This window comes from Arachis ipaensis, chromosome B03 (genome assembly GCF_000816755.2).
Source record: "Arachis ipaensis cultivar K30076 chromosome B03, Araip1.1, whole genome shotgun sequence".
Taxonomy (NCBI): Eukaryota; Viridiplantae; Streptophyta; class Magnoliopsida; order Fabales; family Fabaceae; genus Arachis; species Arachis ipaensis.
The window spans coordinates 49,409,376-49,425,718 of record NC_029787.2 but is presented as its reverse complement, the minus strand read 5'-3'; the positions used below and the strand labels follow the sequence as shown (position 1 = coordinate 49,425,718).

The following is a 16,343-nucleotide window of genomic DNA, read 5'->3' as shown; positions in this document are numbered from 1 at the left end:
TCTGTCTCTAAGTTTCTCTGCGTTCGTGCTGCAATCTCAAACTCATGCCTATACTAAGAGACGTTCCCCGCCTACTTCACCTCTAGTAACAGAGCCATGGGGTTGAGAGCAGCTCTAGGTTGAAAATGTTTCAATAAGTCCTCCTTGAATCGTCTCCATTTCTGAAATGGTGTGTATTCTTCCCACCACTCCATCCATGCGATAGCCTCTCCCTCCAAAGCAAGAGTGGCAAAGTCCATCCTTTCTGCTGGAGCCACCTGGGTTACACGAAAATATCTTTCTATCTTCACCAGCCAGCCATTTGCATCATCTCCAGAGAAGATGGGAATGTCAAGCTTTCTGGTAGGCTCAAATCTCCTCTGTTCTGTTTCACCTTCATTACCGCCACCGCCTCTGCCATTTGAACCTCTTCCGTATCCCCCGTTTCTCCCTCCAGCCCCGTTTCCTCCCTGGTCATGGTGTTGTTGTGGAAGCATTTTCCTCACCTGTCTCAACAGGTTGGTAGATAAGATTTCAAACGATTGGTTTTGAGCTTCCAGCGAACAATTATGGGCCTCCCTCATCTCCTCCATTTGCTTCTCCAAGACTTCCAACCTCGACTCCATGACAGCTCGCATGGAAACCATGCACAGAACACCTAAGATCTGTGCTCTGATACCAGTTGTTACGCTGGTATTTATTTATAGAACAGTAAAAGATAACAGACGAACTTTGAGAGTCCTATTCTCTCGTAGCCTAGGCCTTTCCAAATCTTTTTCCTGCCTCTCACCTAATCAGCTCCTCCTTTTATTGCATTCCCTCTCTGTAACCAAATTAATTATCATAATTATCTATTAGAATCAAGCATTCAACTCCTATGATTACGTCTCCCTGATTCTCTCATTTGACTAATCCAATCATCAATTACTATCACTTATGATTACAGATTTTCCCTGCCCTATTATTCCTTCTTTTTCTTTATTGCTTCTTCTAGAATAATGATAAGGTAAAGGAATTATTTTCTTCCTTTTTTGTCTACCTTTGCTGCTGACTCAGGACTCAGCATTCTTTGTCTCCCTCTCCAGGGTATGTAACACATTCCTTTAAAAAGATGGATTGAAAACCATCTGGACTAAGAGATTTATAAGAATTCATAGCCATGACTATATTTCTAACATTATAAAAGTCATAAGAGCAACTCTTACACACCTTACTACTAAGCTGTGAGAGACGAATATCACCCAAAATATCAATTTTCACCTACTCTGTGGAATAAAAAAATGCTAAAAAAATCTATTGACCATACTTTTAATAGTTTCAACCTTAAAAATCCAAGAACCATCTTCCAAGAAGATACCATGAATTTTATTCTTATTTTTACGTATTAGATTTGGAGATGAAAGAATCTTGTATTACAGTTGCCAAACTTAATCTATTATTCTTAAAATTTATGGTACAAAAAAAAGCTCTTTTTACAACAAAATCTTGTTATACCCATCTTGACCAAAGATTATACTCCAATTGCCAAAGAGAGAAATAATGAAAAAGCTCAAATCATTACCGCAGGTTATAAATCTTCTCCTCTAAATTTTTTTCTTCACAAAGTTGTGCCAAAAAAACCTCTTTATTAAAAGTTAGGGAGTCTTGTTGAACTTCCATCAGAATGCTGAAAAAATATGAAAACCTTTCTTTCAAATATTTTAAATAATCTTTGAAATAGAATGCTGAAAAAATATGAAAACCTTTCTTTCAAATATTTTAAATAATATTTGAAATAGAAGGACGAGTTATCTAAGATACCTAAAATATAATAAGATAAAACTCCTTTCTAAGAGGTGGAGTCTCTTACAATGAATAAGAATGGAAAAAAATTTGAACGAAACATATTGAACACTTCAGCTTATGCTTCTGGAAAAAGTCAAAACTAATCTTGATTAATGAGAATTCTATCAAGCTTTTTAGTAATATTCTTTTCTAATTTTACTCTCCTAAATCAAGTAAAGAGAAGATCAATAGCACTTATGTCCATTATCCACAACCATCAATCATCCCAACCAACGATATAGCTTTAAAAATATTGAACAAATCCCTTTTAATCTCACTTTGATAAAGAATAACAATAAATTATAAACAAAAATTATTATATAAAATTATAAATTTTTAAATAACAATAAATTCTTGTTTTGCCCTACGGAGACAGGAATAATTGTGAACTATAAGAGGATGTTGCATTGTTTTGAGTTGATGTCTGGGTTGAGCATCAATTTTGATAAGTAGAATTTGATCCCGGTTAATTGTGATCAGGAATGGGTGGAGCAGGTGTGTGGCCTTCTGGGGTGTAAGCAAGCTGGTCTACCGGTTCGATACCTTGGGATTTCGCTAGGAGCAAATCCGAGACTAGTGAAGACTTGGAAGCCAATCATAGATAAGGTGGAAGAGAAGCTCAGCTTATGGAAAGCGAAGGTTCTAAACAAAGCAGGCAAGCTAGTTCTCATCAAATCGGTGTTGAATAGCTTACCGATCTATTACCTTAGTCTATAAAAGATGCCAAAAGCGGTCGCTGACAAGTTGATTGCACTGCAAAGGAGATTTATGTGGTGTAGGGAGGATAGTAGCTATGGGATGCCTCTAGTAAAGTGGGAAGTGGTTCAGGCTCCAAAGAAGGCTGGAGGCTTGGGGTCGGAGATGCAGTGCTTCGAAACACAGCACTGTTGTTTAAGTGGTGGTGGAGGTTTTCAAAGGAGGACTGCCCGTTGTGGAAGAAGGTGGTCTGCTCCTGTAATAATCTGAACCCAAACATTATACTAGCTAGTCAGACCTTACCAGTGAAGGGAGGCCCATGAAAAGACATCTGTCAGTTGAATATAACAGATCAACAGGTGAAAGAAAAACTTCTTCATGGCCTGGCGATGGAAGTAGGGAATGGCAGCCGAACTCTATTTTGGGTAGACAACTGGGTGCAAGGTGGCCCTCTAAAAGTAACTTTTCCAAGGCTCTTCTCTATTTCAAACCAACAAGGATCTATGATAGGGGACTGTGGATTCTAGGATGGGTTAGAGTGGATCTGGAATTTTCAGTGGAGGAGAGAGTTGTTCCAGTGGGAGTTGGAATTGGTTCATCAACTTGATGAAAGGTTAAGGCTGGTGAAACTATCAGCTAGTAGAGAGGATAATATTGTCTGGAAGTTTGATAATAAGGGTATTTTTTCTACTAAATCTTTTGTGCAGGTCCTGCAATCGGAGATTCTTTCGGAAGAAATCACGAGTTACAACTTCACTAGTTCAATCTGGGGAGGATTGGTAACCCCAGGATTGAGCTCTTTGGGTGGTTTGTTCTAATTGGTAGGGTGAATACTAAAGAGTGGTTGAGCATGCTAGGTGTTATTCGTCAGCATGACAATCATTGTGTCTTGTGTGAAAAGGAGATGGAATTTGTTCACCATTTGTTTCTTTTGTGTGACTTTACGTGGCAGGTGTGGTGCGCTTGGTTGAGTATTTAGGTAAACCGTGGACCGTCCCAGGAACCATGAGCGGGCAGTTCGAGAGTTGGACTGGTTTTCACAAGAGTAGAGAGGAACAGAAGATTTTGCTGATTGAGTTCTTTGCAGTGATCTGGATCTGGTTGGAACGGAATGCCAGAATTTTTAACAATAGAAAAGCAAATGTTGAAGACATTTAAGAAAGGATGTTTTTAAGTTACAAAGAGTGGACAGATGTTAATCCTTTTAATTGTTGATGGCAATGTCAAAAATGATAGGAATTGATCATTTTGTTTCTTTTTCTACTATATATTCCACTTTACTCTGTTGAGTTTTCTTGGTTTTAAATTTTTTTTAATTTTATTAATTTAAAAATGATTAAATTTAAATATTTAAAATTATATTATTAATTTTTTAATTATTTTATTTTTTATTTAATTAAATTAATTCAACCACAGTTTAAGTCCAATTGAACCATTAAATCAATCAGACAATCACTCCACTGATTTACTAACCGGTCTTCGCAACCTTAGTTCATACTTCATAGCATTACTATACGTCTATACCCCCCTTCATTGTGGAATAATACTTAATAGGCCTCTTATTTATTCATTTATTTATTTAATAATATTAAATCGCAGGCCAAGGGAAAAGAAAACTGGAAGCAAGAAAGAAAATCCCGCGAACACTGCAACACACACGAAACCCTGACACAAAAGGCGTCTACTTTTTGTTCCTCTATTGATACAGAACTTCCCAATTCTGCTTCAAATTCGAGTGATCAATTAATCGATCCTCTGTTTTCGTTTTTTTACCCTTCAGGTTGGAATTGAAATGCAGAGGAAAGCAGCATTGCCGTTGAGGGACGCAAAAAGCGGCAATGCGAACAAGATGAAGGCTCTGTGCGGCAAGGAAGCTTTGGTGAAGCTTCTGCGATGGCATTTTGGGTACCCTGATTTCAGGGGAAAGCAATTGGACGCTATTCAAGCTGTTCTCTCAGGTTCATTTTTGCAAAAATCTTTCCTTTTTTTATTTTTTTAATTTTTGGTTTCCGTTGCTGTTTGGTTGCTGAGAAATCATAGGAATGGAATTCTGCATTTTTTTTTATAGGTCTCACTTTTCAGTTTGATTGGTTAAATTAGCTTGACACTTTTCTTTTAACAATGTTTTGGTTGCAAATATAGAAAGAAGAAAGTAAAGAACATGAAGCAAGTTTTATATCAGTGTCCTACTCTGATAAACGGTTTGGATATGGAAGATAAGAAATTAAAAAATGATCTGAAATCATGAACTCATGTTCTTTGAATTTGGTAAATGGATAAGTTGGGATTTTCATTTTTTGATGGAATGCCAATTACCTTCCCACTCCCTCTTTTGGTGCAGGAAGAGATTGTTTTTGTCTTATGCCTACTGGAGGAGGCAAGTCGATGTGTTATCAGATTCCTGCACTGGCCAAAACAGGAATTGTGCTTGTTGTTTGTCCTTTAATAGGTGAATCATGTTCATATTTCCTAATATATACAGTTGTGCATCTTTGTTGAGCTGAATTCTGTGTGGTAATTCACTTGGTTTTTGCATGCTAGGCACAATTGTGATTTCTGACTTTTGTTCTGTTGACAGCCTTAATGGTAGGCATATTTCCAGCTTGATCCATTTTATTTTACATTTTTTTTGCTATATTTAATTTCTGAGTTGAGGCTTTTGCTTATTTGTTCTTTCTGCATGTCAGGAAAACCAAGTAATGGCACTAAAAGAGAAAGGTATTGATGCTGAATTTCTCTCCTCAACAATATCAACTGATGCAAAAAATAAGGTTAAGTGATAAAATACTTTCAAATGATTTATCTTTGTCTATCAGTTTGAATAGATGGTTACATATATATATATGTTCTGATCCTGAGATTTATATAAGAGTGGGTTTGGTTTATATTGATTCTAAAGCACATTGTGTTTGGTACATTCAAGCTTCTTTGTTGTGCCCCCTTTGAATTTATTGTCTCTCATGCCATTGATTTTATATGACTCTGTCCTTATGGGGAGGGAAAGAATTTAGGTAAATTTCATTTATATGACTGTAACCAAATCCTCACTTATTCACAAGTTTAGGAAATTGAAATGTTCTGTTTTATGTTTTAAGATTCATGACGATCTTGATTCTGGAAAACCCTCTACAAGGCTACTATATGTGACTCCAGAGTTGATAGCAACAGCGGGGTTTATGCCAAAGCTGAAAAAGATTTACGCTAGGGGGCTGCTAAGTCTCATTGCCATAGATGAGGTGTGAAAGAAAAACATTTCAAATTATGATTCAGCTGATTTTTCTGGTTATTATAATAATTTCACTTGCGCCAAATTTTCAGGCACATTGCATCTCAAGTTGGGGCCATGATTTCAGGTTTGTCATATATTCTGCTATAGGAAATTGGAGTTTGTAATGCTAGAATTTCATGTTTATATCATTGGGTAATATGTTTCATCTGCTTAGGTGCTAAGTTCTATGCGCTACTGCATTTCCTGATTGGATCCAGTTATCTCATTTTCTCTGTTCAATTCCACATGCATATATGAACAATTTGAAATTTATCTCCAAATGCTAAATTAAGAAATTGATTCTGGCAATACTAAATTGTGCTTCGATGGAAATAGTGTTGAATACCATAGTATCTTGTAATTTCTATGTATATGTGTCCTACTATTAACATGAATATTAAGTTAGTTTTTCCATTCCCACACATATTTCTCTGAGTATCTCAAGTTGCTTGATTGGGCCCAAGTATTTTCATTCTTTCTCTGTTATATTTGCCTTTTTGAATTTTCTTCATATAGTGTCAAGTGTTTTATTGGGCTTATGATTGTATGTATACTTGTGTAGTTTCTCAATTCTCTTGTGTACAAACATAGATTAGTGATACAATTCACCTTTTCTTCTTTATTTGGGAATAGACCAAGTTACCGTCAACTTTCATTGTTGAGAAGCCACCTACCAGATGTTCCAATATTAGCTCTAACTGCTACTGCTGCTCCTAAGTGAGTATTCTTAATCTTCTTCCTTAAAAAAGTTTGTTCTCTTACCTTTTGGCTATATTTTAAACTTGTGCATGAATGCATTTCAAATCCAATCACATGTTTCTACAACCTTTTCTATTGGTAATCATATTGTGGCATACTAGATTTATTTATCTATTTTTTCTGTAGGGTTCAGAAGGATGTTGTACAGTCTTTGCATTTGCAAAATCCATTAATTCTTAAATCTTCTTTTAACCGTCCTAATATCTATTATGAAGGTTAGTCCTGCTTGCTGTATCATTTACTTCTATAGATCAATTCAGCTTTTGCATTCATGCTTCTTAAGTGCCATAAATCTTTGAATCCCATGAATAAATCAGTCCACTCAGGGTTAAATGTAATATAATTGGCACATGAATAATAAATCAGTCCACTCAGGGTTAAATGTTTATCCATGCATATGTTTGACACTGAGTAAAATGTCAAAGAGGACGAAAGAAAGCAATAAATTGCATTTTAATGAGTATTTTATTTTATTTTATTTTGTTTATAAAAAAAATTGTTGATAATGAGTAGGAGGAAAATATCCACATATTTGAGGATATCCTTTCAATTACAAACACCAAATATTGGGCTATTGTGATGCTGAGTTTGCACGGGAGGAAGCTGTTTCAAAATTGAAACAAATCTCATTAGATTTACTAATGATGCAGTTCGATACAAAGATCTTCTGGATGATGCTTATGCTGATTTATCTAATACATTAAAATCTAAGGGAGATGTTTGTGCAATAGTTTACTGTCTTGAACGTTCAATGTGTGATGAATTGTCAGCTCATCTATCCCAAAATGGCATTTCCTGTGCTGGTAACTCTCTTTCTATGTGTGCATATGTGTGTATATTGCTGTCCTTCAAATTGCATTCATGTTCTTTGCTGTTTGTTTCAGCTTATCATGCAGGATTGAATAAGAAAATGCGAACGTCTGTGTTAGATGAGTGGATTTCTTCCAAAATACAAGTTGTTGTTGCCACTGTTGCTTTTGGGTATGTTTTCCATTTCGCATGTTGTATTTATGAAGCTTTTATTATTCTATCCATTTTTGCATTGGCAGTCGATCTGTAGGTTTTATTATTCTAGAGTGCCCTATTATAAATTATATTTATATGCGACCGACCATTGAAATCTAAATCTCTATTGATTGTTTGACCTATGGTCTTATCCATCGTCCTCTACCTCTAGCTATTGGACTACTTCTACCAAATCTAGTCTTCTTACTGGGGCTTCTACAGATCTTCTCCACATGTACAAATTACCTAAAAATATTTTTTATCACCTTCCCTTATAGGAACAACTCTAATTCTCTCTACCACATTGATTCCTAATTCTATCTTGTATAGTGTGTCCACTCATGTCTGCCACATGATGTAGAAATCACATTACTTCATGCATAGTATGGTGCAACGGGTCAACGGCCAGTCTGCCACTAGTGGCAGTTATAGAGTATAATGAGTTATGACTGCTGTTGTTTCCATTTATAACTGGTTTTATTGCAATATTTAATGTAGTATGGTGATTTTCTGTCAATATTTGATGGAATAAAACAAAGAGTTCCTTTGATTGAACAAAAGCTCATCTACAGCATAACAGCTCGAAGTATGATGATTAAAAGGGGTATTAAACAGACACTGATCTTACCACAGGGGTTCATAAATATTCACATCAAATTTTGATTTCTACGAGGCTAGCAAGTAGCAACTTGATTTGTTTTAGATTTTGATGTATATCCTTTCTTTTCTTTCTATGCTGAGCTTTTAGTGTTCACTGAAAATAGTTGCAATCATAATATGATATTAAGAACTTATTATTTGAGATTATGATGTATTTTTTTTCTTTTCTTCCTTTCTTCTGCATGGAGCGCTTGTCTTACACACAGTTACTGAACCTTTGGTGTTTATTCAGAATGGTAAGTTGCCATTTACTGTTAAATATAGTGATGTTTATTACGCTCGTCATTCTTTGTAATCACATAAGATCAAATTCACCAGGGGATTGATAGAAAGGATGTAAGAATTGTATGCCACTTCAATATTCCCAAGTCAATGGAAGGATTTTATCAAGAGTCAGGCAGAGCAGGTCGTGATCAACTGCCCTGTACAAGTCTGCTGTACTACGGGGTAGATGATCGCAAAAGAATGGTTGGCTTTCTTAACTTGAATTTTTTTCCCACATAGGAGCAAAACTGCGGGAGGGCGGGGGTCTTAAATATTCTATTTGCGCCACTTCTATTCAACTCCACCTGCTGTGAAAATGTTTTGTTGTTTTGTTTCCTGTAATTGTGATCTCATTGACCTGCTTCAGGAATTCATATTAAGAAATTCAGGAAGCAAGAAATCTCAATCATCTACTTCACAGGAAGAATCATCAAAAAAGTCAATGGCTGACTTTACCCAGGTGACATCTAAATCCTTGCATGCCTTTTGCAACAAAGTGTCCATGCAGCAAGCATTATGTATAATGGAGCCTATATGAAAATATGCAGATGGTTGAATATTGTGAAGGATCTGGATGTCGTAGGAAAAGGATTCTCGAGAGTTTTGGGGAGAAGGTAATGTGGCCCTTTGTAATATGTGATCCGCTTCATATTGACTCAGTTGGATAATTATACTTTGTTCACAACAGGTTACTGCATCCCTGTGTGAAAAAACATGTGATGCTTGCAGACATCCAAACTTAGTTGCCCGAAATTTGGAGGATCTGACAACTGCAATTGCTCTGCGCCAGAAAGGCAGTTCTTCTCGAATTTTCATCACCAGGTACTACAACCTATAATCATGTGGCCAAAAATAAAAAAACCACAAACAGACAAATACTTATGCATTAGGAGTTGAACATAACGTTGATTAAGAAAAAAAAAAAAAACGTATTGGGTGTGGACAGTCTTCAGTGCTGTGTACTATAATACATAATATAATTGACAGGTTTTAGAGACACATCCCATGGTTGGTTTGTTAGTCTATTTGTGACTTTGACCTCGGGCTTTGCTGGACCTAGCATGAGATTTTCCTTTCTCATGGGCAGACTAGTATTCTGAGTTTTGTATGGTCTGACTTGCTAGCATTGCCTATTTGACTTTTAACGGCCCTGGTGATAATAACCTTCACAATATTGATTCATCTAGTTTTAAAATTGATTTATCCATGACTTGCCATTTTCAGTTCTTCTGATGCAATCAACGGAGAACAGTTATCTGAATTCTGGAATCGTGGTGATGAAGCAATTGGCTCAGATGATGATATATCTGACTCCGATGGTTGGTAGCATTTTACCAAATTTATTTCACTCTTGGGGGAGGGTGGATGGACTGGTAAGTAGATTATTCAATCACATAACATTGATTGGGTTTTTGTTCACAGATGGTAATGAGGTTGTCAACAACCTAACCAAGTCAAAGCTTCATTCTAAAGTGGGAGTAAATGAAAAGCTTGCTATGTTAGAACGTGCAGAAGAAAACTTCTATCGAAATGAGAAAGCTAAGAAACAGGTTTATCTTGTACCCGCATAACACTACATTGTTGACTAAAAATGTATATTCTCATTTTCCTAAAATCCTTGCTTATCCACGGTTATAAACTTAGTGTTATCATAACAAATTTGTTATCATTTTCAATCCTTCAGCTTAGCAGTTGTTATTGCATGCCTTCCCTCCTTCCCTCCCCCGTGTCTTTCATGTCTGCACAGCCACTCATCTAATATTTTGTAACAGAGTAAAGTTGACAAGAATGCTATTTCTGATGCAATGCGAGAATCAAGCAGGCAAAGATTACAAAATGCTCTGAAACAGGCTCAGCAGCGACTTGACAACTTAAAGTATGCTTTGCAATTTCTTTCTAGTTTAAGTTATTTTGCATATCACCTTCATGGATTCGGATCCTCTAAAATGCTGGTATGGTTGTAAAGTGAGAAAGTGAGGGGATCAATCACCCTTTGAACAATAAGCTCCCTTCTGTGTGAATTCTACCAAAATGATCTAAAGGTGATTAGTGGCTTCACTTTCTCACTTTTCAAGTATACCCACTTAAGAGGATCTCATTCTTACCTCACTTTCTCAGCCACAAGCCCACAACAGAAAGAACTATCTACCCAAATTTCTCCTCTGCTTGCTATGACAATGGGGCAACTTACTTGACATGCAAAAGCACCTTGTTCAAAGATCAAACCATTATTGTGCCACAGATAACTATTTGCACAACTCAATCTTTCATCATAATAGCAACGATAATATTTATTATTATTTATTCCCTATGAAGCACAGACAATGGTGTACATGGAAGCATGTGGAACAATAATAAGTCTCGTTCGTTTATTATTACTATTTATAATTGTTCTACACCTAAAATCATATTGAAGCTAAATGCATTATTCCTTGAGTTCCAAATGAGTTACAATACATTTTTTCAGGATTGAGTTGGAGACATCAGCATCTTTCCTTGAAGATGAATGCTACAAGAAATATAGCAAAACTGGCAAATCATTCTATTATTCACAAGTGGCGAGCACGGTTAGGTGGCTGGCAACGACAAGTTCCGTTGATATGTTGAACCGACTTGGCGCAATGAAGGAATCTACATCAATGGATGCTGTTCCTGAAGCTGAAGGTCGCACCCCACCACATGCTATAGATCATTCTGGAAAGGAAGGTACAAGTAATGAACTCTCGGGCAATGCTCAGTCAGAAATTTTGCCTTGCGGTGACAGGGGCATGCCAATAGAAAGTTCTTCCGTTAATACAAAGCTGCCACAGATTCCGTCGTTCTATGAATTTGTTAATAGTAGGAAAACAAAAGGTGACCAATTAGATGACACAAAAAAGAACTCATCTAGAGTAGAAAAGAAAATGAGAGTACAGTAGATTGACTCTTGTAGTTACTGTTGGTCTTGATTATAGTCACAAAAATGTGTCAAATGCCAACTATTGTTATTGCAAAGAAAGTTAGAATTTTGGTTTTCAATCATTTTCGAGCTCTTGTTTGAAAATGGATGTTAAAATTCCATTCGAGTCTTTAAAGCACCCTTGAAGCAGCTTTTTTGTTGGGGTTAAGCTTTGCAAAGAGCTTGTCAAGAGAAATAATCCATGTTCCTTTCCATTATAGAAAAACTACATGGACCGGTGACAAGTATATGTAACCTAATAGGTTATTTACTTGTATTACTTAAAATATATTCGTGAAATCAAACCGTTACGGTAACATATGAAGTAAGTTTTAAATTTTATAAAATGTTATAGTGAAATGTTGGAATTTATAGGTTAGATTAATTAAATGCATTGTATATAAATAGTTATTCGACCGTAAGTCAACAAGACTTAAAGAGAGTATTTTTTTCTAAAACAATTTCTATTATATATCCAAATAGGTCTTTAAAAAATTTTGCAACGGACGCTTTGGTTTTCAAAATTTTTTTATTACATTGAGATTCTTGAATTTTACAAACATAAGATATATAGGTCATTTTGTTATATTTTTTAGGACTTGTCCGTTCAAGTAAAAACCATGAGTCTAAAGTAGGAATTTATATATCTTTATAAAGTTTAAAAATCTGAACGTATTAAAATTTTTTTAGGACAAAAACATCTGACACATTTTTTTAAAGAACTATTTAGGTATATACTCAAAAGTTACTTTTTTTTTTTAATTGTTTAAATACTATGTAGATAAAATGTGTGAATAAGAGAGAACATAATTATTTCACTCGTGTGGAAAGATCATTTCGATTTCTTTTAATTTTTTAATTGTTTATCTTTCTCTTATTGTTTTAGTGTGGCTTGTCTTATTGGTATTTTCGGCGGGTCCAAACAACAAAAATATAAAAAATAAAAAAATAAAAAACCTCTTGCTCCCAGTTTGTGCAAGTTACAACCATGGCTGCTCAGCAACATTCTTTCTCAAAATTGGGATTACAAAACATACATAAAACTAATCACACAATGATTATACAAAAATTTCAAAATTCCAGCACCACAAAATCAACAAATCATGCTGCAGCCATTCACCATTTTCGTTGGTGAGAAGAGAAAGTTGTTCTTCAATTGGACAAATCCTAAAATTAGCTCAGCCATAAACAACATAGATGGAGGACACTGCAAAAATAAAATTACTTTGACCCCCTTACATATTAATAAAATCCCAAAAATGTGTGGGCGATCACAAATTTTTCGGTTTGCCACAACAATAACAGGACACATGTCTTGTCTTTATTCCTTGGTCAATCTTTAGGTACCGTAACCATCTTAGAACTTAAATTTAAATTTTGAATATTTATTTATTTTTTTTTTTGGTGACTATTTTGAATATTTATTTAAAAGAATAAAATGTAATTTTATCGTTATTTTTTTTATATTTTGTTAGTCTCACTAATAAAATAAATAATAAAAGATTACACTTTATTTTTTAAAATAAAATTCAAAATTCAGACACAAAATCCTTAAAACCAAGCCACTCGGAGGGAATGCACACGGCGCCTCAACACCCAACAGCGGCGCTCCTCGTGTGAACTGGTGATGGAGATTCTCTCTTGGGTTCCTGCAAAGCCTCTCACGCGCCTGAAGCTTGTGTGTAAGTCATGGAACTCCATCATCTCCTACCCTCACTTCGTGAAACTTCACCCTTCACCGATCACCCAAAAATGCCATCCTTATGTTTACGCGCCTCGACGAAGTAGCAAAACGGGGCTTAGTGTTGAGTAGCGTTGAATCTTTCATCCAAAATCCATCATCCGCTCTTGATGCTCAAGAGAATCGCCACTCTCTACACGTAGCAGACTGGGTTTCGGGTACATGCAACGGGTTGGTTTGTGTGGCCCATATGCTTTGGCAACCCAACAACGATATTAGCGATATCTGGTTACGTTTATGGAACCCTCTCACACAGTGCTTACGTGTCAATGTGCATAATGCTTTAGGGTTTGGGTATGATGAGTCAAGTGACAGTTACAAGGTAGTGACTGTCATTCGGGATTCTTCTGGAACAGTAACTGCGCAAGTTTATAGCTTCGGTGGCAGTTCTTGGAAAGACGATCAACAGTTTCCCTGCTTTTCCGTTTTCTATTGAAGATAATGGCCACTTCATCGGTGGACTCTTAATTGGCTAGGTCTCCGTAACCCGCATGGAGATGATTATGATTGGGCTGCTGTTACACTTGATATGTTAATGATTGTTTCTTTTGACCTGAAATCGGATACACATAAACAGATTCAGCTTCCAAAGGGATGGTTGGTTGACTTAAGATGTACTTCAGATCTTAAAATAATGTTGTAGAGGGATGGTTGGAAGGGGAGGGGTATCATAACAAAAACTTCATGAGGGAGCTGCTTTTAGTGTTCTATTGTTGTTTTGTCAACAAAATAATCAAGTCCAAGAATTACATATCACATTAGCAGCTGAAAATTTGTTTCAATGCACTAGAAAATATACTGCTAAAAGTCACAATTGACATTGAACTGTAAAATGATAAGTTTGATGCTATCACTATTTGCTGACGTTGCTGCATTTCTAATACTGAATTGTCCCCTGTTGCATTCACTAGAAACCTCAGCTCATGAATTAACTCATTTGAATTGTCAAATGTTTCTTATAGCTATCTTACATTCCCAATTTGATATAAATAGCAACTGCACAATGCAGCCTAATATAAAAGCCATAACTATCATGTACGCCATTTTGACAACTCAATCTATGCTTTGTAAGATCAAATCGTAGACTTGTAACCAATTTTTGGCATCACTTATGCAAACAAAATATGAGTATTTTGAATACTAAATTTAAACTCTTGAACCATTAAGTGCTTGTTTGGGCGCCATTATTTTAATAAAATAATGAAAAAAGATCTTTTTTTTTATTTTTTAGTGTGTTTGGTAAATTTTTAGTAGTAAAAGTAAAAGTACTGGAAAAATAAAAAAAGATCTTTTTTGAGAAGCTGTAATTTACATCTTTTTTTTAAAAGATCTTTTTCTCTTAAAAAAAGATTTTTTCATCTAATAAATAAACAAAAAAGTACTTTTATGTCGTTATACCCAAACATAATTGATAGATAAAAAAATCTTTTTGCATGAGATACCAAAACATAAAATTACTTTTACTTTTTCATAAGATCTTTTAAAAAAAGATAACTAAAAAAAAAGATCTTCTCTTAAAAGCTCACCCAAACAAGCTCTATGTCTTTTTTAAAAATCCTTCTTTCTCTCTCTTTGTTTAAACTCTATTCCAACAAATTTGGATTAGTATTTATTTATTAATAGCTTGCAAAACTTTCATTGTGGAAGAAGTGAATGATAAAATAAGTGCGTATATGCAAGTTACTAAATTACGGACTTAGTTGTCAAATAAACAATTTCTATCTGCAGGATCTAGAAAATGTGACACCAATTATTACAAAGATAGACTAGAAGAATGCAACAGAGCTTCAATCGATTGGATAACAAGAGCAATCGATTGAATTGGAAAAAATCCACATGCCTAAAATTCAATCGATTGAATTTTGAGAAACACAGAAATTCAATCGATTGAATGATAAAATAATAATTTATAAAATAAAAAATATATTTTATAATTAAATAATATATAAAGAATTAATTTGTAATTAAAATTAAATAATTTCCATTGGTGCTATCATATTTTATGGTCAACTAGACATTTTATGACAATATCTTGTTATATTGAAGACCAAGGGCAATATTTTTAATCTTAGTAATGATGTTCTGTATAACGAGATATCCAGTGTGCAAAAGATTATGGGCAATCCTTGGTTCTGGCTTGCAATTAAGTTGCTTGTCAACGGTTGACTTCTATGAATTCTTCTGAAATCATGCAAGTGGTTTTAAACCCTTGCATTTCATTTAAGGATACAGAAAATTAGGGTGCCGTAAATACTTTTGGTGTTCCCTTAGTTTGACTAACTGTTGTTCCTGTTCATTCATCATGCTAATTTTGGTTCTAAATATGTTGTTGGGTGAATTTATTTTGAATTTATTCAAGATAATGTCATGAAAAAGTGAGCTAGTATTTACAAATTATAATATAATGAAGTTAGTTGTGAGTAAAGATATTGACATTGAATCTGTTTTGATGTGAATTGCAATATTAACACCCAATCTGTTTATCTAAGTGTTTGCTTATTGCATTATTGTGCTAGATAGTAGAGTATGGTTTAACTTTTTAAATTTCAACCCTGTTAAAATTCAATTCCTTTTCAGGGTTATGCTTCTGCAGTTTTTTGTTCTTTAAGATAGTGTTTGGTGGAGAGATAGAGACGGAAAGACTGAGACTGAGAGATAGAGACTAAGAGACAGGGATTGAAATAAATCTCAGTATTCTGTTTGGTGCAAAATAGGAGACATGAATTGAAACAAGAATGAAACTCTACTTTAATTTGCACAAAGAATAAAATTGGAATTAATTAATTGAAATGAAAGTATTTTAGGTATAAAATGTTATTAAAGTTTCAGTCTCCATCTCTAAAAATTTCAGTCCCCTGTGTCCCTACTTTTTGGAGGTACTGAAATACTGAAATTTTAGAGACAGAGACAGAAATTTTAGTACCAGTCTCTGAACTAACAAACACGATACTAAATCTCAATCTCTCAGTCTCTGTCTCAGTACCTCAAAACAAACGCTACCTAAGTTATTTTAAATGCTTGCCATTAGGGGTGCACAGACCCAGCCCGGCCCGGTCCTGAACACTTTAGAGGCTAATTTGGTGTGATTTCATCAGGTTTAGGGTCGGGTAAGGGTCTCAAAAATAGACCCGGTCATTATTTCGGGTCGGGTCCGGGCCATAGCTCGGGTCACGCGAAGTCGGCCCGGTGGCCCGATCATCATACACAAT

The 16,343-nt window shown here is 35.2% G+C and overlaps 2 protein-coding genes across 5 annotated transcripts; both read left to right on the top strand.

The window, feature by feature from the left end:
• On the top strand, window positions 708–11,476 carry LOC107630447 (ATP-dependent DNA helicase Q-like 3). Of its 4 annotated transcripts, XM_021118899.1 has the most exons (20): window positions 4,053–4,176; window positions 4,280–4,457; window positions 4,841–4,948; window positions 5,078–5,085; window positions 5,187–5,270; window positions 5,595–5,735; window positions 5,818–5,852; window positions 6,401–6,484; window positions 6,653–6,741; window positions 7,177–7,329; window positions 7,411–7,507; window positions 8,424–8,427; window positions 8,510–8,659; window positions 8,823–8,915; window positions 9,004–9,069; window positions 9,144–9,277; window positions 9,680–9,774; window positions 9,878–10,005; window positions 10,228–10,331; window positions 10,923–11,476. In XM_021118899.1, exons 2-20 carry the CDS (start codon window positions 4,292–4,294, stop codon window positions 11,371–11,373), a joined length of 2,190 nt encoding a protein of 729 aa, XP_020974558.1. In that variant the 5' UTR covers window positions 4,053–4,176; window positions 4,280–4,291; the 3' UTR covers window positions 11,374–11,476. The 4 variants fall into 4 exon arrangements, with proteins under 4 accessions (XP_020974559.1, XP_016189059.1, XP_020974558.1 ...); XM_016333573.2 differs by lacking the exons at window positions 4,053–4,176; window positions 4,280–4,457 and adding an exon at window positions 714–717; XM_021118900.1 differs by lacking the exons at window positions 4,053–4,176; window positions 4,280–4,457; window positions 5,078–5,085 and adding an exon at window positions 708–717.
• LOC107633089 (F-box/kelch-repeat protein At3g23880-like) lies at window positions 13,157–13,570 on the top strand. Its single transcript, XM_016336724.1, has one exon. It carries the CDS (start codon window positions 13,157–13,159, stop codon window positions 13,568–13,570), a length of 414 nt encoding a protein of 137 aa, XP_016192210.1.